This window comes from Carex rostrata, chromosome 11, assembly GCF_964058835.1.
Source record: "Carex rostrata chromosome 11, lpCarRost1.2, whole genome shotgun sequence".
NCBI classification, from domain to species: Eukaryota; Viridiplantae; Streptophyta; class Magnoliopsida; order Poales; family Cyperaceae; genus Carex; species Carex rostrata.
Window position 1 is genome coordinate 5,498,425 of NC_135928.1, and position 26,272 is coordinate 5,524,696.

Sequence of the window (26,272 nt, forward strand, 5' to 3'; positions counted from 1 at the left end):
ATAAGCCTCTATCTGATTGATAAATTTTTTGATACACGAGTCGTTGTTTTGAAACAAGTAATCTAAAAAGCATAAATAAAAGTCTACGCAGGAGCTCCAGTGAAGCATCCCTCTACAAAGAAAAATATAAAATTGAAATGTAATAAAGTGCATAATATAAAAAGGTTGTCTGTTGTCTCAGTATCCCTTCACCTCCCCTGTGTTTTCTGGTACGTGCCCGAGCTCAATTCCCACTGCTCTCTGATTTGCACATTGTTCTCTCCATACAATGTAGTGCGCAATCAAGAAAAGTGATTTTTCTTTTGAAGTGTATGCATTGTTTACTAACGGATCCGTGTCCTGCTGGAAATGAGGCATTCTAATTCGATATGCCGATACCATAACAGTTTGAATTATTTTTGATATTTCACAATCAAAGAATAAATGCCTGACCATTTCCGCTTTTCTTTTGCACATGAAACCTTTTTTTCTCTAATTGTCTATCGTCAGAATCCGGTTCTGTATCATAAGCCAAGCAAAAACTCTAAATCTTGGAGTTGGAGGTGCTTTTGTTGCCCAGATGCTCGATATGTTGGTGGCTATTGATGGTTCGTCTTTGATGGCCATGTTGGTGACTTCATCTGAGGCTGCCGCAGGCCTCAATTGCGGAATGTGCCATGTGATAACTGTGAGAGTGTGATCTGAAATCGGGTGCGTGAGTTGCTGCATCAAGTCTGAGTTGATCGCCTCTCCCAAAGTCTGAGATGTGTTTTGTTGGGACAGTTTCTAAAAATCAACTTTAGTTTTAGTTTAAATATGCTTAATACTTGTGTTATCCTATGTTCAAGTCTGATCTAAAGTTCAGTTCTGATACAGTTCAGTCTTAGTATCTATTACTTCCGGGGCAGAAAAAAAAAAAAGCCTATTGATAATTTCATGTGTTTTTCTTTTGAGATTAACCATCAAGCAGAGCACTATGAGAGTAGCTGATAGAGATTTCCTAATATGAAATTGCTTTTGGCATTGTCTTGGATGTTCACTGGTGCGACTGGTACAAGATTTTTTCTTTTCTTTGTATTATCTCTGTTTGAAGTGCTAATAAACTTGATGGTACACACCATGGTAAATATTGCAATCACATTGTAGCATCACTAGATGTATCCGTACATTTCATAATTCATTTTAAATCAATTAGAAAGTTAACATCAGCGATAAGGTTGTACCATACAATAGAGAGCAATAAAACATGGGAGCAAAAAAATAAGATTGCAAGGGTACATCATAGTAGAGAGAGTGGGTAAACATGGAGACTATAAAACAGAGCTAGAATGGGAGAGTGGATGAAAATCACGACGAGAAAATTAAGAGGCGGAGCGAAAAAACAAGGGAGAGCACAGGTGTGAGAAAAAAAAAGGTACATTTGTCTTTTATTATTTTAATTAGGGAATTAACTATGGTTAATTTCATAGTTATTGTGTAATGGATAAAAAAGTTGAGAAATTAGATAAATTTAAGTGTTTAGAGGTAATTGAGAAATTATAGAACTATGTAAGGGTATACGGAAATTAATTAACCCAAAAAAATTTCATGGACTTATTTCATTTTAATAATAATATATTAATTTGCACATTTTCATTGATATATATGTTTTGTCAGCAATCCTAACTGGAATGACGTGTAGATATTGATTAGAACATTATTTAGAACAAACATTATACTTTTCTCATTATTTAGAACATTTTAATACTGACTCGTTATAACTTAAATTGAAATTATAATGTTATGACATTAGTCGGACTCATATTATATAATATAATGAGTAAAATCATTCTTATTTTATCATAAATATTAAATTAAATTAAATATTAAAATTCATCATGTATTATTTTGTATATTACAATTCGTAAAGCTTTTCATTTTGTACCAAATAAATCCTACCACTATATATAGTTGGTCAAGACTAAGATGAACATCCAAGTTACCATTCATGTCATTATAATTTCCAAGAAGAGGATGCATGTAAATATTATTTATAAATAGTTTATAATGACACTTATTTCAGTGCCGATATCCATTTAAATTTTTTTTTTTGAGTAAAAGTTAAAGATTAAGTCACCTAACTAATTAATATTCACAAAAATTTTTTTTTTTGAGTTTCAAACCTGCGACCTCTCATACAAAGAGTATTGTCTTTGTTACTAGACTAAAAGTTGGTTATCAATATTCATTGGAATTAATATGTGATGATGTGAATAATAATATAATATTCATGTTATCTTCATTTTTATGCGATTACATCAGTATTTTTTGGAATGCTAATACATTATGAGTTTATGACATTGATGAAAGTATTATTCTTCGTAAGAAAATAGAGAATTTTTAAAACTTACAATGATTTTATTATTTATAAGGAGCTTAATAACAAACTATTGATATTTTGAAGAACATTCATGTAATTTACTCTTCAATCTAACTTTTGCTGAATTTGATCAATTCGATCGGTTATTTTGCCACCAATTCACTATCACTATCATCCACGGCTTGCTCGAAAATATATTAAAGAAATGTACTCAAAGTTTTGCTCCAAACAAGCCCCTAACAGTATTGTGCAACGTTAATTATCATATTTAAAGTACGAATCATCTACAAAACTGAAATTTGTATGGCGTAGAGAGTTGTGAGGGTTGCTGGTCCATGGGGGTTAAATAGGTTCATCTCTAAAAACCTGTAAAAGTTTTGTTGGTTGTGGAACGAAACCGAACAAAATTTTGACGGTTTCAATTGGCTTTGGACCGTTAATTTTTTTTTGCGAAAAGTAGGTCTCTGACCTGTAAAAAATTTATCGGTTTGATTAGTTTTCGAAAGGTACTGAATACTTGATTAGTTTTTTTATTTTTATATTTTTTTGGATATTAATAAAAATTTCGGGCGTGTCAATATCGTATAACATTCACTCGTGGTGCAAAAAAATTAGTGAGCCAACTCTGATGAAATTTTGCATAACACATCCATAACACGAGTAAATATTATTATATTATATAACAAATGTAATAATTAAGAATGATGCATTTAATTAAACTAATTTATATGATTGATTTTGATTTTAAATCATTCAAAAATTGGTGAATATATAATTTTGAAGCAGGTCAAAATATATTTAATATTAAATATATTACATATAGAATTCTTAATAGATTGCATATTCGGATTGTACAAGATCGATATGGAACACAATAATTAAGATGGATCCATTTTTAAGATCAAATACAGATTCAGTAAGGACTTATTCAGTAATATGAAAATTTTGTGGGAATACAAACTTTTAATATGAGAATGAGAATTTTTTATTTTCAAAATCGAAGTCATTTAACTCATGAAAAATTATAGTATATAGGTGTTTGGCAAATGCATAAAAAATTTGTAAAGATATTGTTTTTCTTTTCTTTTTTATATATAGAATATATAATCCTAAAATTAAACTGTATTTAGTGTATTGATATTAATTACTTATTCTGATTAATATAATTGTACATATTAGATTCTAAAAAATTAATTGAGTGATTTACACACTGCTAAGTGATATCAGAGTGAGCTGACCACACACTGCAAAGTGATAGATGAGATAAAATTGATAGACTTATGCAACATGATTATGTTAGTCTTCAAAATAAAAACACAACTTAAAAATTAGTCTTGTGTTTTATTCAATTAAACTTTCTTGTACTATTAAATTCTATTTTGTTTAATTATTTTTAGTTTTGTGTTTGATAAATTATTATTATATTGTTGAAATGCTATTTGAAGTTATTATTAGTTTTGTGTTTTAATTTAGAACAGATTAAACGGTTAACCTCCTCTATACTCCGATTTGGAGATTAAAAATTTGAATATTTTGTATATATGGTTCACCTCATCTCCCTTCCTTTCTCCTTCTCTTCTCCTAAAATTTTAACATTTTGAAATAAGTAAACAGGTGTTCCGATCATATCCGGTCATATCCGATCACCCCTTCTCTCCTCTCATCTTATCTCTTCTGGAGCACACTCTAAAGTCTTAGAGATACTTTTTAGTTAACATATGTATTTATTTATGCGAATTTGAATCAAATTAGCATTTTTATAATGAAATATTCATAAATAATTCTAATAAAAATTGATTTGTTTCAAGAACCAATCTTTGGTTTAGTTGCAAAGGCAATGCTATGTGTGAAAAGTCATATGTTCAAAATTAAAAAAAAAAAAAAAATTCTTTGTGGATATTAAATAGTTAAGTGGTCTGTCCTCAAACCTTTACTTAAAAAAAATAGTTTGTTTAAAAAATAAAAAGAAATAATATTTTATTTTATTTTTCAAAACGAGTAGTTTTTTTGTAGATAATAGTTAAGTGATAATGTATAATTTGTATCAGAGCGTGGAACTGAAAAAAAAATATTTATGTTCTCTGTTGAAGCTCGATAAAAATGTAGAGTAGAATTTTTTTTATAAATCATAATTAAAAAAAAATTATGAAACCAATATGATTACTTTTTTATGCTCTCTAGTATTTACTTAAAATAATAGTTCATTTCGGGTATGTTTGGATGGAAGTTAGAATAGAGAAATTTAAGAATAGTAAATTAGAATAGAAAATAAATATTGATTTTTAGATTAGTATAAAAATGGTGCTATTCGGATTAGTAAAAATGTTGTTTGGATTGTAAATTTGGAATAGTGAACATCTGTAACCGATAAAGAATAGTGTTAACAAGGTGTTAATTAAGAGGAAAGATAGATAAATGGGGTCTCAAATAAATTGTCACGACGTGGAGATAACAGAAGTGACGTCAATTTTATAATTTCGGGACTGTGTTACCGGAAATCAGATAAATAATTATTTTTTTCTCTCTTTACATTTTTGAATAATAGTTATTTAATATTTACAAAGAATAAATAATAGCAGCTATTATAATTACGAATAGCAAAAATGTTGTTTAAATACGCATTGATAATTTTTTTTTAAATGACGGAGCAAATAACTTTTAAAATATTTCCTCCTGCTCTGGAGTGAAGCCCTGAAGTAACGAAGCGGCAATGTGCCATCCACCCAACCTATGATGTGACATCGTTAATCAATTAATTAATTAACTGTTGTTATCATAGTCATAGATTCATAGTGTCTGTCACTCGGGACTCTTTTCCAGTTTTCCTTGCCTCCACTCCTCTCCTCACTGACGAGACGCTTCTTTCTTAGATCTCTCTCCCTCAATCCTCATGTCCCCGATCTGATCCGCATCCGCTCCAACCATGGGCCACATCAACCTGCTACCACCGCGCCGCAGCCCACCCCGCCCATGGACTCTGCTCGATATCGCCGCCTTCTCCCTCTTCGCAGCCTCGCTTTTCTCCTCCTCCTCATCCTCACCCCTCTTGGCGACCACCTCGCCGAGACCGGCCGACGCTCCCTCGCCACTGAATCTTCCCCTTTACGAGCCACTATCATCTCCGCCCTCGACTCCCCTTCTCGCGGTGGCGGATCGGGGCGGGTCTCCGTCGGTGTGTGCCCGACAGAGGACGTTGATTATATGCCCTGCGAGGATCCCAAACGTAGCAGCCATTTTACCAGGGACATGAATTTTTATCGGGAGAGGCACTGCCCGCTAACTGGGGAAACTCCACTGTGCCTTGTACCCCCGCCTAAAGGCTACCGTATTCCGGTACCGTGGCCTGACAGCCTTCACAAGGTATGCAAGTCTCATGCACCATTTTACTTGGTTTTCAGACTGGTTTTTCTGGGAAAAAAATATTATTATGTGATACTGTGTTGTAATTTTTTATTGTAGATATGGCATGATAACATGCCATATGGAAAAATTGCAGAGAGAAAAGGGCACCAAGGATGGATGAAGCAAGAGGGTTCTTACTTTATTTTTCCAGGAGGTGGAACCATGTTTCCTGATGGAGCTGAACAATACATTGCTAAATTGGGGCAGTTTATACCGATTAAAAGTGGCCTAATAAGAACAGCCCTTGACATGGGTTGTGGGGTAATTATATCTTACTTATACATTGACCTTACACATATACCTAGTATTTGCCAAAAGTTTTATGCATTATTTTATTTTGGTTATTCAGGTCGCTAGTTTTGGTGGGTACATGCTCAAAGAGAATATCATAACAATGTCTTTTGCCCCTCGGGATTCACATAAATCTCAAATACAGTTTGCCTTAGAGAGAGGCATTCCTGCGTTTGTTGCTATGCTTGGCACACGCCGCCTTCCTTTCTCGGCACACTCATTTGACTTGGTGCACTGCTCCCGGTGCTTGATACCGTTCACTGCTTATAGTAAGCTTTTCATATCACATTTTTTTTTAAATTCCCAAACAAATGCATTCTTATTCGAGGGTGTAAGTAAAAACTTACAAACGGTTGCAGATGGAACCTACCTGATTGAGGTGAATCGGTTACTGAGGCCGGGAGGATATTTAGTCATCTCTGGGCCTCCAGTGCAATGGGCCAAGCAAGAGAAGGAATGGGCTGATTTACAAAAGCTAGCAAGTGGCTTGTGTTATGAATTAATTACAGTGGACGGTAACACTGCCATATGGAAGAAGCCTCGGGAACCCTCGTGCCAGGAACTTGGAAAATACTTCTGCCCTGTTGCGAATCATGATGATTCGAGCGAAGCATGGTAAATTTAGTAAGATAAAACTCTCTTAAAAAAAAATATTGCAATAAAGGATTGGGGCTGTCCGGTAGAGTTACTGTTTCAGTCGAAGTATTTTATTTTTCTTTTCTGCAGTTATACCTCGATTGTAAAATGGCTTTTAGCTAGACCCTATATTTCATATTGATAAAAATAGCCTGAAGTTTCTCATATTTGCATCTAACACTAGATGTTTTGTTTTTTGAACATAAGGCCTCAGTATAAGTTATGGTTAAATCGAGTTGCTTATAGTATATTTATTTCAATTACCGAAAACTTGAATCCATTTGGCCTGATTTTTGTTTCAACTGGCTGAGGAAGAAAAGGCTTACAGTTTCAAACAAAATATGTTAGAACTTCATGTTGATGAAATATGCTTTTACAATTACGCTAGCCTAATATTGGTGTTATATGTATATATCATGAGTCTAATTATCAGGATTGTAACACTAACATGCAAATGAATGGGTCTTATTTGCAAATTTGGGAATAATATATTTTGTTATTAGCCACAATGATTTGCATGTTGTGAGGGCTTACTACCATACTGGTACTTTAACACTCCAGTATAGTTAATGCACCATCTGAATTGTCGCATTCATACTTTATGCACAGGTACTACAAGTTGAAGAGTTGTGTGACCCAAGGCACCTTAACAGTCGAAATATCCGTGAATAATCTGCGAGGCTGGCCAAAGAGGCTCTCACATCCCTCACCTAGGATTCCTCTCATGCAAACAGGGGCAAATGTGTTTGAAGCAGATACAAGGAGATGGGGTCGACGGGTGGCATATTACAAAAATTCACTCAACATCAGACTAGGGACCCCGCATGTTAGGAATGTGATGGACATGAATGCTTTTTATGGGGGCTTTGCGGCGGCTTTGATAAACGATCCAGTTTGGGTCATGAATGTGGTTCCAACCAAGAAGCCACTAACACTGGATGTAATATATGATAGAGGCCTTATTGGAGTATACCATGATTGGTGAGCCCTTGGTTATTTTCGGTTATGCTGTTGTGGATCCTTTGCTGTATAAGCTTTCAAAAGTGTGAATTTATCATTTCAGGTGTGAAGCTTTCTCGACCTATCCTCGCACATATGATCTCCTTCATGTTTCAGGAATTAGCTCCTTGATACGAGACTCATCTTCTGGTCATACCAGGTAATGCTTGGCTTTTTGCAATAACACCTGATGTTTCCTGCATTTGCAAAGTACTCAGAACATTTCTGATGTTTCCTGTGAAAATAAGCTCAACAAGGGTTTCATGAGGTTAATCTCAAAAACAATTAGATCAGTTTCAAAATGGAATTCCAACTGACTGTCAACATTCCAAGATTTTAATTTATTGAGTTTGTTCTGTATTAAACAAATCAAGAGGTAAAAAAATGTTGTAAAATGAACACACCAAAATAATTCATTTCAACATTTTGATCTATATAAAACAAGCTCTGAAAATTATAAATGTGGTTCATAAATGTTGTCCTGTTAAGTAGAGGAAGGGAAAAGAGGGGAAGAGGAAGAGAGAATAGTAGGGGAGGCAGGGTTCACTGCTGTCTCACCAAGCAAATTTATTTCTTAAACTTTTCATTTTGCCTCTGGAATCGTGCACTCCTACAGGTGTCAATACTGTCAGAGACGGTGGTATCTGGGTCAAAGTTTGTAGATATTCTAAGTGATACTGATACGCTATCATAAGATTGCGGTTTCTTAAGATGTCTCTTAAATGTTGATTTTGCCCATTTCTGCTTTTATTATTTTCCTTGACTGCAAATTTAACTGAAATCATGTCACTCATATATTTAATTCAAATGCTGAAGAACAAGCAAAGCATCTTCTTCAAAAAATTTACCAGAAAAAAATGAGCTGGTTTTGAAGCTATTGGGGTTGGCAGTCCTAGAAGAGGGGGGTTACAATGCACCATTGGTTTTGTACCCCAACTATACCCCACATCTTTATCTTTGTTCTGAAAATTCAAACAGTCAACGCGAACCGCTCAACATGATCTCTATATTAAAATGTGCTTAGAGAATTTTATTCTTTGAAAAAAATTTACTATTTTTTTTTTAGATAGGTACAAAATCACTGCTCTTGGACCATCCAAAAACAGTGATATTGTACCTATCTAAAAAAATAGTAAAAATAAATTTTCCAAAAAATATAAATTTTTGTCTCTGAGCACATTGTAATATGGTAAATCATGTTGAGCAGTTTGGATCAACTATTTGAACTTTAAAATCAGGGATAGAGATATGGAATATGGTTGGGGCACAAAACCAATGATGCATCTTAACCCTACTCGTCCTAGAATTACCTTCATATGTTGTTTGTGATTGTTTGCAAAGAACTAAAACGCTGTGTTTGTTTAACACGAGACAATTGGGTGTTATTGAACAACAATTGGATGTTATTTTCAAATATGGTAGAGTATTTTATGTAATTAGCACCTAAAAAGACAAAAAGTAAAAGGTGCTATAGCTTTTCTTGACCGTCCTCATATTGTCTTGTTTCTCAGTAAATTCTTTTTGGCCTGATTTGAACAACACTTTTCTTTCTTCCCCATGCAGATGTCACCTAATTGATGTACTAGTGGAAATGGATAGAATACTAAGGCCAGAAGGTACCGTCATTATGAGAGACGGGCCTGATGTAATTAATAAGATCACTAGCATTGCACATACGATCAGATGGACCACTGAGGTATATGAAAACGAACCTGAATCAAATAAGGGTGAGAAAATACTCGTTGCCAAAAAGACTTTTTGGAAGTTACCTTAAGTTTATTTGTTCTTTTCTTTCATTTATTTATCTATTTTTCAGGGTTTTTGTTTGAATATAGGAGATACAGTTAGGTTGTTTTGATAGCCTAAAATATTTTGGTTAAGGTAATACGTGAGTAGGTTCTGATTTTTGTCGTGACTAACTTTATAATGGCTTATCTTTAGGTGAATAACTTTGTAATATCCGAGGTTTAGATAGTTAACACGGTAACATTCTGTAACATCATATAGGCAATTAAAGAAAGCGTGGCGAAACTATTTTTAATTGTTGATATATGTTAGTTATGCAAAGACTTCACCTAATCGCAAATTTAAAATTTGCCCGAATGGGCTTAATATGCTGGTCATGATTTGATGAACAGTTGTCTCTTGAATAAACAAGTATAATGCCAGGACGTTTTAGACGGCTGTATCTGCCCAAATAAATTTCATATATTTAAATATATGTACATACAAATAGAGGAGGTTCAAATGTCTCATTGCTTTCATACTTAAATCATATCTCATATTATTATCTCTGATTTTAAAGTCCAAACTGATTGCCTGAACTGCTCAATATGATATCTACATTAAAATGTACTTGGGAACTAAATTTTATATATACTTTTTGAAATTTTTACTACATTTTACAGATGGGTATGAAATCACTCTTTTTAGATCCAAAATTTTCTAAAAATAGTGATTTTGTACCTATCTTAAAAAATATAAAACTTGATCTCCAGACACATTTTAATGTGGATTATCATGTTAAGCAGTTCGGATTGTCTATTTGAATTTTGAAATCGAAGATAATGATGTGAGATATGATTGAGGCATAAAAGAAATGGAGCATTTCATCCCTCAAATAATATAGAAGTTTTCAGTAATGCAGACCTTAAACTACATTCTGACTTGTGATATATACCTGGGAAATAAAAAAAATAAAATAGTTAACAATAATTGGAAAGGCATGTATTTTTTTAACGAAATTGTCGGTTGGCAATAGACAACTTTAAAAAGAAAAAACAAAGAAAGAATGTAAACCTTATTCAGGACTCAGGAGTACATGATCCGGGTTTCACAGGCTTCGGCAAAAGTTATAACTCAACCGACAAAGACCAGGTACGAACCTTACCAAGCAACCAAAAGAAAATTTTGATGCAAATTTTGTTAAGACACGCATGTGGAAATCATGGAGTTTGTATTCTTTTTATAATAAATGATGTTATAATGTTATAATTAAATTGATCAAGGTAAATAAGTACAATAAAAATTTACCGCAAATTCGACATTCTGTCAAAGTGTTGGCGGGTCGAAAATTAATACTAATTGTAATGTTCTATGCCTAAACCATATCATCTGATCCAGGATTACCAATTGTAGATCCTTTATGAACGATTTGGGTCCCAAAAAAAAGAGGAAACTTCTTTAAATTCAGCATTTGAATTATTGCATATTCTAACAGCAAATTGGAGTGCCAGGACATGAATTGGAAAAGGTCATTGCAGATTAAATTTTTACATTTGGTGGCCAATAGTACTGCTGTTGATTTTTGTGCCTTTTTCACTTCTACGATCAAATTTATTATTGCCAATTAGGTTGTTATTTAAAAAGAAAGGTAAACTCTAATGTTCCTCCAAGTTGGCAATAGAATTATTATGAAAGAAAAGTATGACATAATATATCAATATTTGACTCATTCCTAGACTATACTTGGGCTAAATTTCAAAAGGTAGATTAAAGCTGGATGAAAGCGATACAATACAAAACTTTCCAACGTGTGGAACATACACAGTTAATGTCTAAATGTCAAATCCAATATTCAATTATCATATTTCTCAAAAAAAATATATATTCAATTATCATCATTTACCTGGTCAACTACACTGTGTTTAATGAAAGGTACTTTGCCTGTTATAAGATGAATTGTGATTGTAAAAGAGAGCTAATCAAAGTGCACTTTGTTCTGCAATAATTTTCTTCTTGATGTTCTTTGTTAATATTAATTGCCAATTACGAGCATAATACAACGATCAAGCTGAATGCAATAAGAAACAAAAAAAAATCAGACAATTGGTCATAATTTCAGTAAGAAAACAAACAACAAGAACAAGTCACACTCTCAGCTGGAAAAGTATATATGAAAATGGTTAAATATGAAAATAATATCAACTAAAAAATATGCCTAACGACCTTCACGATAACGCTCTCGACTTACATTGACTCACTCTGAAAATAACTTTAACCCTTTGATTTACAGTATAAACAAATTGAATAAAGATGTATTTAATGCTAAACAAAAACAAAGATATGTTGATCTCTCTGAGAAACGAATCAACCTCTTGTCTTTTCTTAGGAAGAACACTTCCAACTAGAAGTTGGTACACAGGTAAGGTAATGGCACCATGAACAATGCTCGTTGCCATTCTTCCCATTGAACAAAGCATACAATCCCACTGCCAAGCTGCACAAGAAGGGTGAAACTTTTATTGTTAACAAGTCCAATGTCCCTTGCTCAAATGAAAAGGCACAAATTAGGTACTTGGAAGTTACAGAATCATACAATTTCAATTTAATTATATTAGAAGGTTTATAATAGCATACAGCTAATTAAGAGGTTTTATATTAAGAATATCATCAAGTAGTACAGCTCTTGGACAGATTTTGCAGGAGCATCAAATTTTATGTTGATTTGTTTAATTATATTATAAGATAGAATCAAGAATATCCTAAACTAATTGTTGATGAAACCAAGTGGCAAACCATAAACAAATTAAAAAAAGAACAAAAAGACACCAGACAAAACTAAAGAACAGGTCAAACTAACTGTCTTGTAAGCTGCCGCTGATTAGATCATTAAGAAAACATTATACTTACCCTCCTGCAAGCAAGATAGCTGCAACACCAGCCAAAATGAGCTGATAAATCGCATACTTCGAAACAGAAGCTCGGCCTCTTGACTTTACCCATTCGTACTGAGGCTCAAATAAGAGAATAAATCCTAGGAGAAATCCAGCCAAGAACCCTCCAATATGTGCAAAATTATCAACATGGGGCAGTATGCCAATCACCAAGTTTATAATGGCAATAACCAATATGTTGAAGAGAGCAGCTACCTGAGGCAACAAAATTTTACTAAAATTATTTACGAATTGAATACCTATATTTATTTGACTTTAGCATAATTCTGAACTTCATTTTAAGGATTTAAATTCCTACATAGTTAGTGCTCCATGTAGGTTGTAATCATTAAGAATTATAAAACTACTTTGGACATATACATACTCTGTTAGTATAGATGGTCCAATTAGTGAGCAACTCTGCTATCATTGCTCCAAGAATTCCAAACAGAGCACCCGATGCACCGACAGAAATATTATTTTGTATGAAGAGAGCTGATAAAACACTGCCACCAAATCCTGATATCAGATAAATCGGTGCAACTCTCACTGCAAATTTTGTAGCAATTAAACAAAACAAATTGTGTATTAGATTTGTATTATAGATACCTTTAGAAAAGAAGCAAAGACAATTTCAAGAGAAGAAAGGGTCAGAGCAATTCCCTTGAATTTCTTTCTTCAATATTTTTTAGAGAAGAAATTGATAACATCTGAGTTTCTTTATTGTTTATGGTGTGTTGTAAGTATTGAGGACTTACAAAATCCAAATTGTTGTTCCAGGCGAACTCCAATGAAAATGAGGCAGATCATATTAGCGAGTAGATGAATCAAACCAGCATGCAACCACATGCATGACACAAGCCTCCACCCCTGATCTTGATGTACCACCTTATCCCAGTCTAGTGCTCCCATTTTTCTCAACCTATATATATTGAATAAATTAAGCAAAAGGAATAAGATTACATTCAGGTCCAAATTGGAAATGCATTGCTTCATTAAATATCTCAATTACAAAAATAAGAAATTCAATCTTTAGTAGTTATTCTGTCATAGTCTATGGTCGAATTGTTTGTTTTTTAATTATTGTTCTCTATACTGATATGACTAATAACCAGACTTATTCCTTCTCACTGTTGTTAACCAAGTATTGGCAATTCAACATAATTTCAACATAATTATTAATTGATGCACACATTGAGTGCAATCGATTCATGTTGGTTTTAAACATATTACACAGAATAATAACAGTTACACCCCCTCTCTCCCCCCGGAGGCCCCAAGCAACAGTTATTCATTCTCAAAAAGTCAATCATGTCAAAATTAAATTCAAGAAAATAATTATACAAAACATACGTGTTAGACGTCGGTCCCAACAAGGGGTTCTCCTTCCAAGGCTGAAAAGAGAGCCGGCCAAGGAATTTTGCGACGCACGAACCATATGTACTGTCATGACCCGGGCAGTTATTCACCACCATCTCAAAGACAAACACTATTATCTCCACCACCACAATAGTAGGCACTAGCCACGGCTTGTGTGTTTTCTCCAATGTTATTGGGTCATTGTAAAATGGTGGCGGTGGTATGTGGGCGCCATTGCCATACCTCGGTACGCCTCTCCCCGGAGGAGGTGATATGCGTTGGCCAGCTGACTCCACATCTGAATTGTTAGACATCTCTGTCATATGGCTCTTCTCCTCCTTATTTGGATTTTTTTTTTGTTGGAATATGAGGATGAAGAAAGAGGAGGGAGAGAACTAGAGAGAGATATAAAAGCCAAACAAAGTATGCAAATTATTTATTAGTATTTTAGAAAGAGAGGAACGAGTCCTGATTTACAATTGAAGAAGATTATTTCATGCCATGAGTGAATGAAATAATTTATTGGGTGATGGTAGTTGGTTGCTAATTTTAAATTTGGCAGTTAGAGAGATTAGGTAATAATCTATAGGATTAATTACTTGAAGAAAGCTATATATGAGACTTAGACAATGGTTACTACCGCGTATAGATGCAATAATATCCTATGACGTGAGGAATGTTTGGTTAGAGGAATCAAATCAAATAATAATTTATATATTCTCTTTAGCCGTTTAGCGTTTGGTAGAATATAAAATTCAACTAATGACACGGCTGCACGTATGGAGAAACGAAAAAAACGAGAAAACATTGCTTCATATATAGGAGAAAATGGAAAATGAAAAAAATGAAAGGTTTTGATCGATACTTAGTTAAATGCAAGGTACGGTTTTAATATACTTACAACCGGTCCTTCAAAATAAATATACTTACAACCGACAAGGTAATTGCATGACCTCAAATTATAATTTATCGGAGGTGTGTAATTTTCTATTCGCCTGTTTTAAATAGTAATAATTACCCAACAGTACGTGGCCACAAACAATTTCGTCGAGGTTTCGATTTGTCCGGTTCAATCCCTTTTCAGCCTTTCAAGGAATCAAATTAGTCAAGCGGCTGTTTTACTAATTCATTTGGGTAAATTTTCACTCAAAAGACAAATTTCTACCTGCATCATAATAATGTCTTGTACAGCTCACGCCGTGAGGTACCCCACAGTATTAACATTAAATTAAAAATTACTGATCGTGCTTCTATATGTTAAGTGATAACATCAACAGATATCAGCAAATTGACATTGAGTTTATGGGAAAAGAAAATGATTTAATTGTAATCGATAGTCAATATATCATTGTCCACATCATATCGCATCCAGTATCATGTGTTCCGGATGACAGGGGCGGACCCAGCTGCTCTCTTTGAATTTCCAATTTCAGTGGTGATTTATCTATATCGATTGACTTTGTTTTTTTCTGAAAAAAATTTTGCTTTCTCTGGATGTTTAATTTGTAATTCAGAGTAACTCTAATGTTAAAATCAAAATAAATTTTTTGAATTATAATTAGTAATTAGAATTATAAATTAAAGCATCATAAATTATAAGTCAGAGTAGTGTTTTGCAAACGGGCCAGGTCGGGCAAAACATGGGCACGGGCACGGGCAACACGGGCACGGGCAACACGGGCACACGGGTACAATGGGCCGGGTATCACAGGTTTTTTTTTTAAAAACCCTACCCTGCCCGTTTCAAACCCGTGCCCGTCTCGGGTTCAGGGGCCGGACGGTCCGATCCGGTTTTTTATTTCCTGTTTATTATTTTTTTTTCTGTTTTTTTTTTATTTGTAAACCAATAAATTATAAATTCAAATTCATTTAACATGGTTGTATATTTGAACTCAATAATTTTTGTTATAATAAAATATAAATCAAAATTACTAATTATTTTAAAACAATGTTGCTTAAATCAATTTCTTTAAATATAAATCAAAATTACTAATTATTTAAAAATGAATCTAATATTCAAAAATAAATCTAATTACTTAACGTATTCAAAAAAATAAATCTAACATATTTTTTAACCTATTAAAAATAAATCTGAATTTGAAAAATAAAATCTAACCTATTCAAAAATAAATCTAATTACTTAACATATTCAAAAAATAAATCTAACCTATTAAAAATAAATTCAAATTTGAAAAACAAAAATTAAAACAAAAATTAAAACAAAAATTAAAACAAAAATTAAAAACATAAATTAAAAAAGAAAAAGAAAACAGATAAAAATATGCTGTTTCGGCCTCTGTTCCTTGCCAGAACAGGCTGTTTTGGCATTTGCAGAGAAGCTGTATTTTCTGCAAAGGCCGAAATAGCATATTTTTTTTCTGTTTTTTATTATGTTTTTAATTTCTATTTTTTGAAAATAAATCTAATATTTTTAAAATAAATCTAGCATATTCAAAATAAATTTAACATTTCTAAAATAAATCTAAACTATTTGAAAATAAATATAACATTTAAAATCAAAATAAATCATAATTTAAAAAAATCTAACATTTTCAAAAATAAATCAAACCTATTCAAAATAAATGTAACATGTTTAAAATAAATCTAATATAACACATTTAAATTTTAACATTCAACAAATTTTAATCTAATAATCTAACCATATTCAAAAATATTTCTAACATTCAGAGATTTCTAATTATTTAACCTATTCAAAAATAAATCCAACATATTTAAAAATGAATCTAACATTTAAAAGCAAAATATATCCGAATTTGAAAAATAAAATCTAAGCTATTCAAAGAATAAATCTAACCTATTTTTTTAATCTATTAAAAGTAAATCCAAATTTCAAAAATAAAATATAACATATTCAAAACAAATCTAATTACTTCACATATCCAAAAAAAATGTATCTAACCCAACTTTTTAATCTATTAAAAATAAATTCGAATTTAAAAAATAAAATCTAACCTATTCCAAACAAATCTAATTACTTAACATATTAAAAAAATGAATCTAACCTATTTTTTTAACCTATTAAAAATAAATCCGAATTTGGAAAATAAATCTAACCTATTCAAAAATAAATCTAATTACTTAACATATTCAAAAAATAAATCTAACCTATTTATTTAACCCTTTAAAAATAAATCTAACCTATTCAAAAATAAATCTAATTACTAAACATATTCAAAAAATAAATCTAACATATTTTTTTAACCTATTAAAAATAAATCCGAATTTGAAAAATAAAATCTAACCTATTCAAAAATAAATCTAATTACTAAAAATATTCAAAAAATAAATCTAACATATTTTTTTAAGCTATTAAAAATAAATCCGAATTTGAAAAATAAAATGTAACCTATTCAAAAATAAATCAATTACTTAACATATTCAAAAAATAAATTTCACCTATTTATTTAACCCATTAAAAATAAATCCGAATTTAAAAAAATAAAATCTAACCTATTCAAAAATAAATCTAATTACTAAACATATTCAAAAAATAAATTTAACATATTTTTTTAACCTATTAAAAATAAATCCGAATTTGAAAAATAAAATCTGACCTATTAAAAAATAAATCTAATTACTAAACATATTAAAAAATATCTAACATATTTTTTTAACCTATTAAAAATAAATCCAAATTGAAAAATAAAATCTAACCTATAGAAAAATAAATCTAATTACTAAACATATTCAAAATTAAAAATCTAACCTATTTTTTAACCTATTAAAAATAAATCCGAATTTAAAAAATAAAATCTAACCTATTCAAAAATAAATCTAATTAACATATTCAAAAATATAAATCTAACATTTTTAGCAATCCACTAACATTCAATAAATCTAACATTCAATTTAAATTCTAAATTTCTCTACAAGAATAAATATAACATCAAAGTTAAATTTTAAATTACTTTACAAAAATAAATCTAACATTCAATATTTCAATCTAACAAAATTTAATCTAGCAAAATTTAATCTAACAAAATTTAATGTAACATGAAACTAAATCTAACCTTTAATCTCGCGGGAAAATCTTCAAGAATACCTTCGTAATTCCATTTGCGTTTGCGTATTTGTAAAATGAATTAAATTAATAACTATATTTTTTTTAACAGTAAAATTAAAATTGCAGAATAATGAAAATATTGAGATTGAGAGAATGAGAGATGAAAATATTGAGATAGAGATGTGAAAAATTGTGAGGGATGGGGGTTTATTTATAGAGTTTTGTTTGGAGGGATTGAAATTTGAATTTAAAAAAAAAACTAAAAAAAAAAGGGTCAAATCGGGTATGGGGTCAGGTAGGGGTCCAGGTCCGAGTCCGGGTTGGGGGGAATTCAAATGGAGTTTAAAATTTGAATTTTAAAAAAAAATTCAAAAAAGGGGTCACGGACACGGGCACGGGTTCACGGACCGGTCTGGGCGGGCACGGGCGTAATCCGATCTGGGTTCCCACAGGTTTTTTCCCTAAAAGCCGGGTCCGACCCATTTCAAACATGTACCCATGTATCCGTGCATACCCGAGACAGGGCACGGTCAGGTCGGGCACGAGCACGAGCGGACCGTACCGGAGTTGGCCCCACGGTTTTTTTCAAACTACTAAGTCAGAGTATTAAAAAATATAAGTTAAAATATTATTTTTTTTATCGAATACCTAGTTAGTTAATGAATTTAAATTTGAAAAAGTATTTAAATTTAATTTGATATTTTCTTGCTCCTGATGAAAATCTCTTAGGATGAGATATTATGTTGTCTCGGTCCAATTTGGTGATGATGAATAAAATCTACGCGGAGACAGCCGGTCCACTTTTTTTACTATGCCTCTTCATAGTTGTTACCTATTCCCCCGTTTTATAATTGTGATTGTTGAGATAATTAGTTAAGGGGGGTAATCTCTCAGCCTGTGCAGACCTACAACATCAATTAATTTGATACTTGGGCCAACAAACGGGCTGGCTACTCAGCCCATGTAAGAAAGCGTACAAGAAAATTACTAGCATAACTTTAACAAAAGAAACAGGTCGGGCGCCATAATTTTATTAAGGGATAATTTTTACATGAAAGGGTCCAAATGCACTCAAAAAATTTTACTCCCATTTGCTTCTAATCATAAATCGTACATCTCGTTTAAGATTAACGGTTTAGAATAAATTAAAAATAAACTTGTTGTTTCCCCTCCAGGCACGCTCCATTCTTTTCGAATTCGTATCATATCTCAAACTTTACGTGACTGAATGGAAAATTCCAACAGTCACCGAATTTCTCATTAACCTTCTAAATTTTAGTCAACCAAACAAAAATAAGACAGAAAGAAAAGTTACATTTATTTTCTCTCATTAATCATCCAAACACGAAGAGGTTAAATATGTTAATCTTTCTTTCTATTTCATTCCATTCCCTTCTATTCTTAACCTCTTATTCCTTCCTCTACTCTCCATCCAAACATGGTGTAAAATAACCTTCAATTTTCACCTATCATAAGGTCAATTGATACCCGACCCAACATGCAACATAACCACATCCGATCTAACAAATTCTAGCACAATCACAATTCGACCAATTCGAAAACACTCTAATTGAATTCAACAATTCACAATTCAATCATATTACCAAATTCACAATTAAACCCTAACCCTAACCCTAACCCTAAATTGAACTAATCACATTCAAAACCCTAACCAATAACTCTAATTGAATTTTAATCGCATTCAAAACTTACCCGAAATTTTCAGTCGAGGAGGCGGCGGAGACAACAAGGAGCACGAGCGAGGAAGAGTGAGAGGGAGGAGAGGCGGTGAAGGGCAGCAGTGAAGAGGAGGAAGAGTGGCAGCGGAGGGGAGAATGGCAACGAGGGGGGCGGCGAGGGGGAGGGATGACCGGCGGTGAAGGAGCGAAGGGGCGGAGAGGCAGAGGGGCGGAGGCGCGGAGAGCTTCCTTTTTTTTCTTTTCTCCTGGCAGAGAGGCGAAACAGAGAGAGAGAAGAGGGATTGCTGGAGTGGGGTTATTTAAATCCCCGGACCGTAAATAATAGATACGGTTCGAAATTTTAATTCCGGACCGTAAATATTATATACGGTTCGAAATTTTAATTCCGAACCGTATATATTTTGTACAATTTGGACATTTTAAAAAAAAAATTTTAACCCGGTTATTCTTAATAATTTGTTTTATTTTTTGGGTATTTTTAAAAATGTCGGGCCTGTACATTTTGTGGGATCATTTTAAATAAGATTGCAATTCAACTTTTAATTTTTGTGGCTTATTTGGCAACCAACGGAATAGCATAATGGCGTGCAATTCTAACTGAAAATTGTTGTCAAACGAAGATTCATCATAGTGCTAGAATTGGCTACTCTGTTATTCCAAATTCCTCGGGAAATGAACTTGTATAAAATAGTTTGACTTAAGAATCTGCTGAAATTCCAAACAGGATTTCAAGGACTCTGCAATTGAGAGAAAGAAGAGAGAGGAAAGAGATGGACAGAGGATGGCATTGCAGTCCCTTAATTCTATTTGGACATTCAAACAGATGTGAATTCAATAGTTTGAACATTCAAACAGTTCTAAAAAGGTGTAGATATTATTTGTGAGCAAATTGTTTTTCAATATTGTTAAAATTGTTATAAATAATCATTTGTCAAGTGATCTCTATAAAAATAATATAAAAAATATATACATATTTGCTTAACGTTGCAGGACTGCCGATTATTTTATGTAGATTTAAATTTCTAAAAACAATATTTCGCTAAATAAATAAGATAACTGGCATTATAGAACAAACACCCACAAAATGAACTACAAGGGCACAAACAAATACATACATTATATGCTCCTTTACAGAAAAAAAAAAGAAAAAGAATAAGAAACCTTCTAGTCAAAATGGTCAAGCTGAAAGTCATGCTCATGGGGTTTTTGTAACCTTACCATGGTGTCCGCATCATCAACCAGAAGCCTTGTAGAAGCAGAATGCGCAAGACAATTTGTTACAAAAGAAAAGGATGGATGTTAGATAAGGGTTCAGATGATAAGGCATTAGGGTTTTAACATATAAGAAATTTCAGGTCTAAGCTCTTCTAAATTGTGAGGTTTAGGGTCTCATGTCCACAGTCACGTTCATAGTTTCTAAAATTAAGAAATATCAGACTTGTCAAAAACAACATAATAGAATCATATCCAAATTCAAAGGATCCATGTTAAAGGAGAGAGCTCTGGACCTGTGATATAAGTACAATATAAAAAAAATATACCTAAGGCTGGTTCACAATGTAAACCACCATTTCAAAAAGTATGGTACTAGGTAGTGCCATAAATATCTACTTAACATCAACAATTTCAATTCTGTAACAACAGATGGAAATAATGAGAGAGACATACACATCTGACAAGGTCGAGATAGAGGTAGCATTGCACATCACGGCAAATGTCAAAAAGGAAAAGCCTATAAAATGACTTCCTCTTCTACCCCTCATGTGGCAAATCATTGGACCTATACAAAATGCCTGACAAATTTTTGAGGTTGGGGGAAGCTGGTGCTGGTGCTGAGACATTTACTCTCTGTGTCCCTCTGACAGCTTCCACTCCTACCTCTTGTTTATTGATTGGAGGTATGTCTATACAGACATATACATATGTGAAACCAAACAGGGTAATATTTGAGGTTAACTGATGTAAGCTGAAATATAAACATGTTTATTGATTGTTCATTATGTAAAGAACTCTTGGTAAAACTTGATGTCAGCCAAAATTACGGTACTAGAATGTTTTCCCACAATATACTAATTTTGAATGGAATAAATATAACGACTTATTGTAGAAATTTGTTATCCGATGAAGACATAAGAATTATACTAATACAGTTGAACTAGTAAGTTGTACAACCTTAAAAAGTTGCACAAAGGTATACCTTGCATCTTTTTGCCAAGTACATGACAAAGTGTGCGCCTATGGGCTGGTGTGATCAGATATGCTGCTGATGTGTTGATCCTGAAAACAGTTCAAATTTTAGTGAACATGCACAATAATATATTGTTATGATGACATAGTAAAAAAAATGGTTGGGGAGGGCGGAGGAAAGAAAACTTAGTCGGGAGCTGCTGCCAAGGTTCTCGGAAAAAAATAGAAAAAAAAAAAAAAAACTAAGAAGAAGATTACCAATTAGGGAGATGAATACTTGGCTTTCAGGTGTAATTAAAGCATGGTCCCGCTCAAAAGCACTACAAGTGAAACCTAGTAAATCTGCGAATTTAATCCAAGAAAATAGTGAAATTGTAATTAGTACACAGTTCAATTAATTTTTATCCTGTTTACATCAAACTTGATGCTACTGCACCATTTCTCACTTCAAAACAGTTCAAAAAATAATAATTTAATAGTACCTTGGAGATAAGAGGGATTGAGAGTTGAATTAGTATCCTTGAAATAAAGGGGTTTGGAGTCAGTGTCACAGCTCAAGGCAAAAGACTGAGCACATTACTTCTTTGACCTTCTTCCCTTTTATAACTAATAAATAGTTACAAATATGAAAGATCAAAATCAGAATGATAATTATTGCATCTAATCAGTTAATGGAAAATAGCTGATATGTTACCAGATTGATACTGAACCAAATATGAACAAAAATAATAAATTAAAAAATAAGAAGAGAACATCGAACAACAAGAACATGCAGTAACGTCTGTATGAGTCAGTAGCAATCCTGGCATGTCATGATTAGGTCAAATAAAACCCATGTTTTTTTTATCACTGCCCGTAGGCAACTCTACCCCCACAACACACCCACACTATTCTTGCTTCTAGCAAAACTCAAAACCCTGGTTCTCCTGGGGAGAACACTGTCAATTCCACTGCGCCAGAAAGTGGATGACATCTACATGTCATTCCAGTTAGGATTGCTAGGAAAACATATCAATGAAAATGTGCAAATTAACAAATTACAATGAAATAATTCATGAAAAAAATTTAGGGTTAATTTTCCGTATACCCTTGCATACTTCTATAATTTCTCAATTACCCCTAAACACTTAAATTTATGAGAAATGCCACAAACTAACACCGAGACAAACTAATCAAAGACCATAGTAATCTCTAGATAAAAATCAGTACATCATCCAATATTACAAAAAAAAAATATAACAAAGGTCAACTTGACAAGGAAACTAGCACACAACAAACATTAGTTCTTTTCTGTAATTAAAACTAGCATCGCTCTTTCAGTTGGGTTATACAATGCTTATATGAACCCAGGATAACATTCTATGTTAATGGGTTCCCTCGTCTTAGCCCACACCACACCTACATTAACTAGACATGCATCCCCCTTGCAAGTCTTCAATTCCTGGATGTTCGAATATGTAAATTTGAAAGTCTTATTTTTAGCAATCGGTTGATCTTGTGAGCCCATGATACTGCTTTGCCAGATGTTCACAGTGATGGTGACATATGAACCAAATGGATGTACAGTTGTAGATCTTGAAAGAGGAAGTTTCATGATGTTATCCTTGTAAGGACTAACATCTAAGCGGATGCCTTCAGTTTTATCCCTAGTGAATAGGACGCTTCTAGCCCTCTCACCAAGCTTTGAATTTTCAACAGTTATGCACCCATAGACTACCGCTGAGGCAAATTGACAGCCTGTTAGCGAAACCTCAACACGAGCCTCCACGCCATCCCCATAAACAGCAAATTCCACCTCAATCGGACCAAATCGGCTCTGTATCCTCTTGGACAAGAACGTGTCATACATCCCCCTAATATCATCCCATATCTCCGTGGCGGCCCAGGACACCATTTTGTCATAATCTTTGAACTGATCACTGCAAGTTACATATTTAAATAGATGGGGAACAAGAAGTACATCATCATATGCCTCTATGGCCATATTGGGTCCTCTTAGCTTAACAAAACCCTGCAATAATGAAACAAGCAATTGCACATTAACGTCAATTTAGCTATACCCATTGGCTAATTAATATAGTACAAGACTAAGGGACCAAAATATGAATAAACAATTTATTATAATAGATATATATTACGATACACAAATTAAACCACTTGTAATCTTATCAAAAATAATTTTATCATTTATTTCAGTGGAAAGAAATGAGAGAACCAAATTAAAATAAATTGACCAAAAATAACCTCAGGCGTAAGATTCAGAGGACCCCCCTGTTTCCGGCTAAAGACGACATACTTTTTATTCAACAATATGCAACCATACATCTGGTCAAAATCATGCTGATTGAATTCGAGAAATTTCACTGAAAACACCTCCATGAGGTTCCTTGACATGTCGATATATCTCGATACAGGCAGCTGCTGCTGGTCCACAACAACACTTTGACTGGCCTCCACGGGAAGAAATCTACCAACAATTCAAACTGACGTTATATACTAATCCATCAAATTTTATAAAGAGAGGAGGTTGACTTAGGATTTTGACATGAGGGGAAAAAAGAGAAAGACCTGCTGTGGACGTCAGTTTGGTACTCAACACGAGGCACTTTCGAATCCCTGAAGCAGTCCATCACATTCCTTCTTTGAGGTCCAGGATCCCCTTCTCCAGCATTGGCATCTATGAAATCGGCTACCAGAGAAGCAACATCCTCTTCTTTTATGAGGTGGTCGGGTCCATCTCCATCTAGGGTTTGACAATCAACCCAACTGACCATCAGTACCACCTTTCCACGGCCACGATTGGGAAGGATAATAGACCCCTCAGTAGAGCCTAAACTAGGATTGAACTTCACTGTCTCTTCAATGACTAATAGATTATCAGGTTCAATACCTACTTCTATACTAACATGAGCAAGCAGACATGATTGACGTGGAACTGCCGTTACCCTTCTTGACAGAGGGAGAGGGACCAACTTGTCAGGTTTGAGACTGACACACTCTTTGCTCAATTTACGAAAGAGAATGCTCTTAGCCTTAGATTCGGTGAGAAAACTATTTGATGCACACACCGTCCCATGAACCTGTATGAGAGCATCTTCTCCTTCATAATCAAAGTCAACAAAATAAACATTCAAATGCGCTTCTACAGCATCATGGTAGACAGCAAAGCTAATATCAAGATAATTTCTGTAATAGCACTTGATAGTCCGGCAGATAAGTCCATCCATGTAATCTGATTCATCTGCCCACAAACAGATTTGAGTTCTATGCATAGTACACAAAGCGCGATCAAAGAACCAAACAAATAAGTCTATGTTATCTTTGACTGGTATGCTACGCCTCGGGCCTGATAGAGTGACATGACCCTGTTAATATTAACAAAGAACATGATAAATTACATCAATATTATAGGAAATTAAGAAACTTATTGACAGATGTTCTTTTAAAGTGTTTTCTACCTGGTTTAAGGTGGATGCTTTTTGAAGTATAAGATTGTTAAATAGGGCTGGTATGATAAAAAATAAAATTGTAGGTTATGTTAGTGTGACTAAAATGAAAGATTTAAATCTCCAGAAAGAAAGACCTCTGAATTAATTTGCGGACGCTGTAGGGCCTCAGCATCAAAGATGACGAAATCTTGGTTGAAATCTTGGTTGTAGCTGCAGAGGAAAATGACACCAAAAAAACCTCGGTGGCCACGTGGCTCGAATTCTTCGTCTCTCATGACAGCTGAAAACACCTCGATCCGTGCACGTGTACGGCTGCCACGTCTGCACAAAAACTCGCTTAAGGGTCTATACACAAATAGACAAAGAATATGCTTGAGAGAGATTTAAAATCGTACGATTGGTGTGCTTCGTCGGTTCCCATTCGGTTGCTACCGTTAGCCCTAGACGCGAAGGGTTCTCCGGTAACCATTCGGTTGCTGCCGTCAGCGCCAGACGCGAAGGGGTCTTCTCCGGTTAGCATTCGGTTGCTTCCGTCCGCCCAAGACGCGAAGGGTTCTTCTCCGGTCACCATTCGTCGGTTGCTGCCGTCAGCCCTAGACGCGAAGAGGTCTTCTCGGAAGGATTGCAGAGGTGGGCTTGTGTCGCGTATATAATTTACACAATTTGTCGTGGTGAAGTAGAGACTGTAGAGTGTTCTTATGATTCCATTTTTAAAAGCCGAGTGGGTGGGCTTGCGGATTTGTGCCTACCAGTCTTTCACCCATTATGATAACGCGGCCCATTTCCTTGGAGCCTAGAACTTGCTTGTTTATCACGTAAAAAAAGTTAAAACTAAGATTATGATATGTAAACAAACAAACAAACAAAATTATCTCTGTCATTTAGTAAGATTGACAACCATGATTAAAGATTTGTTTAGAAGAAGATATAAAACATGATTAAAGATTTGTTTAGAAGAAGATATAAAAAATGAAAGCAGCTAACAGTTCTCTAACTGCAATTCCTCAAAAATCCTCAGAATTTTTCAACTAATCATGTAAACTTTAATACTAAATCCGGTAAACTTCAATACTAAATCCTGTAAACTAATTCAACGAATCCTGTCAACATGAAATTATCATTTCTGTGTGGTCCCCAATAACTTCCACTTTAACTTTCACTTTAACCAGCACTTTAACCACTTTAACTACTTTCACTGAGACCACTTTTAGACCTTTAACCAAGACCACATC

The 26,272-nt window shown here is 33.5% G+C and overlaps 3 protein-coding genes and 1 long non-coding RNA gene across 10 annotated transcripts; 1 reads left to right on the forward strand and 3 right to left on the reverse strand.

Annotated features, from left to right (window-relative positions):
* Nucleotides 1-5,137: 5,137 nt before the first annotated feature.
* Nucleotides 5,138-9,697, forward strand: QUA3 (S-adenosyl-L-methionine-dependent methyltransferases superfamily protein). The gene is given in 8 exon segments (XM_078310921.1): nucleotides 5,138-5,355; nucleotides 5,358-5,698; nucleotides 5,798-6,001; nucleotides 6,090-6,300; nucleotides 6,391-6,646; nucleotides 7,277-7,648; nucleotides 7,731-7,826; nucleotides 9,230-9,697. Coding segments are annotated over 8 exon segments (1,785 nt in total). The 5' UTR covers nucleotides 5,138-5,261; the 3' UTR covers nucleotides 9,441-9,697.
* Nucleotides 9,698-11,548: 1,851 nt separating this feature from the next.
* On the reverse strand, nucleotides 11,549-14,134 carry LOC144562422 (RHOMBOID-like protein 2). Its single transcript, XM_078311640.1, has 5 exons — nucleotides 13,675-14,134; nucleotides 13,080-13,243; nucleotides 12,707-12,870; nucleotides 12,299-12,537; nucleotides 11,549-11,885 (listed from the first exon to the last, which is right to left on the reverse strand). Exons 1-5 carry the CDS (start codon nucleotides 14,001-14,003, stop codon nucleotides 11,774-11,776), a joined length of 1,008 nt encoding a protein of 335 aa, XP_078167766.1. The 5' UTR covers nucleotides 14,004-14,134; the 3' UTR covers nucleotides 11,549-11,773.
* Nucleotides 14,135-21,553: 7,419 nt separating this feature from the next.
* On the reverse strand, nucleotides 21,554-22,317 carry LOC144562297 (uncharacterized). The gene is made up of 3 exons (XR_013514046.1): nucleotides 22,074-22,317; nucleotides 21,850-21,933; nucleotides 21,554-21,681 (listed from the first exon to the last, which is right to left on the reverse strand). It is a non-coding gene; the product is annotated as an uncharacterized LOC144562297 (long non-coding RNA).
* Nucleotides 22,318-22,760: 443 nt separating this feature from the next.
* LOC144562331 (uncharacterized) lies at nucleotides 22,761-25,707 on the reverse strand. 7 transcript variants are annotated; one of them, XM_078311538.1, is made up of 7 exons: nucleotides 25,607-25,672; nucleotides 25,531-25,555; nucleotides 25,436-25,482; nucleotides 25,175-25,385; nucleotides 24,160-24,956; nucleotides 23,836-24,058; nucleotides 22,761-23,602 (listed from the first exon to the last, which is right to left on the reverse strand). In XM_078311538.1, exons 1-7 carry the CDS (start codon nucleotides 25,609-25,611, stop codon nucleotides 22,928-22,930), a joined length of 1,983 nt encoding a protein of 660 aa, XP_078167664.1. In that variant the 5' UTR covers nucleotides 25,612-25,672; the 3' UTR covers nucleotides 22,761-22,927. The 7 variants fall into 7 exon arrangements, with proteins under 7 accessions (XP_078167664.1, XP_078167665.1, XP_078167662.1 ...); XM_078311539.1 differs by having other exon boundaries at nucleotides 25,175-25,361; nucleotides 25,607-25,671; XM_078311536.1 differs by having other exon boundaries at nucleotides 25,175-25,361; nucleotides 25,531-25,707.
* Nucleotides 25,708-26,272: the final 565 nt, after the last annotated feature.

Bases quoted from the DNA above. Each gene is read 5' to 3' on its own strand.
- LOC144562422 (XM_078311640.1), bottom strand. From the start codon at position 14,003: ATGACAGAGATGTCTAACAATTCAGATGTGGAGTCAGCTGGCCAACGC. The intron at 13,244-13,674 runs GTATGTTTTGTA...CAATATATATAG, and splicing joins TTGGGACCGACGTCTAACAC to GTTGAGAAAAATGGGAGCAC. The intron at 11,886-12,298 runs GTAAGTATAATG...CTTCTTGTGCAG, and splicing joins GCTATCTTGCTTGCAGGAGG to CTTGGCAGTGGGATTGTATG.
- LOC144562331 (XM_078311532.1), bottom strand. From the start codon at position 25,611: ATGGTGACCGGAGAAGAACCCTTCGCGTCTTGGGCGGACGGAAGCAAC. The intron at 24,957-25,174 runs GTCTTTCTTTCT...TAATATTAACAG, and splicing joins GTCCGCAAATTAATTCAGAG to GGTCATGTCACTCTATCAGG. The intron at 24,059-24,159 runs GTCTTTCTCTTT...AATTGTTGGTAG, and splicing joins CAAACTGACGTCCACAGCAG to ATTTCTTCCCGTGGAGGCCA.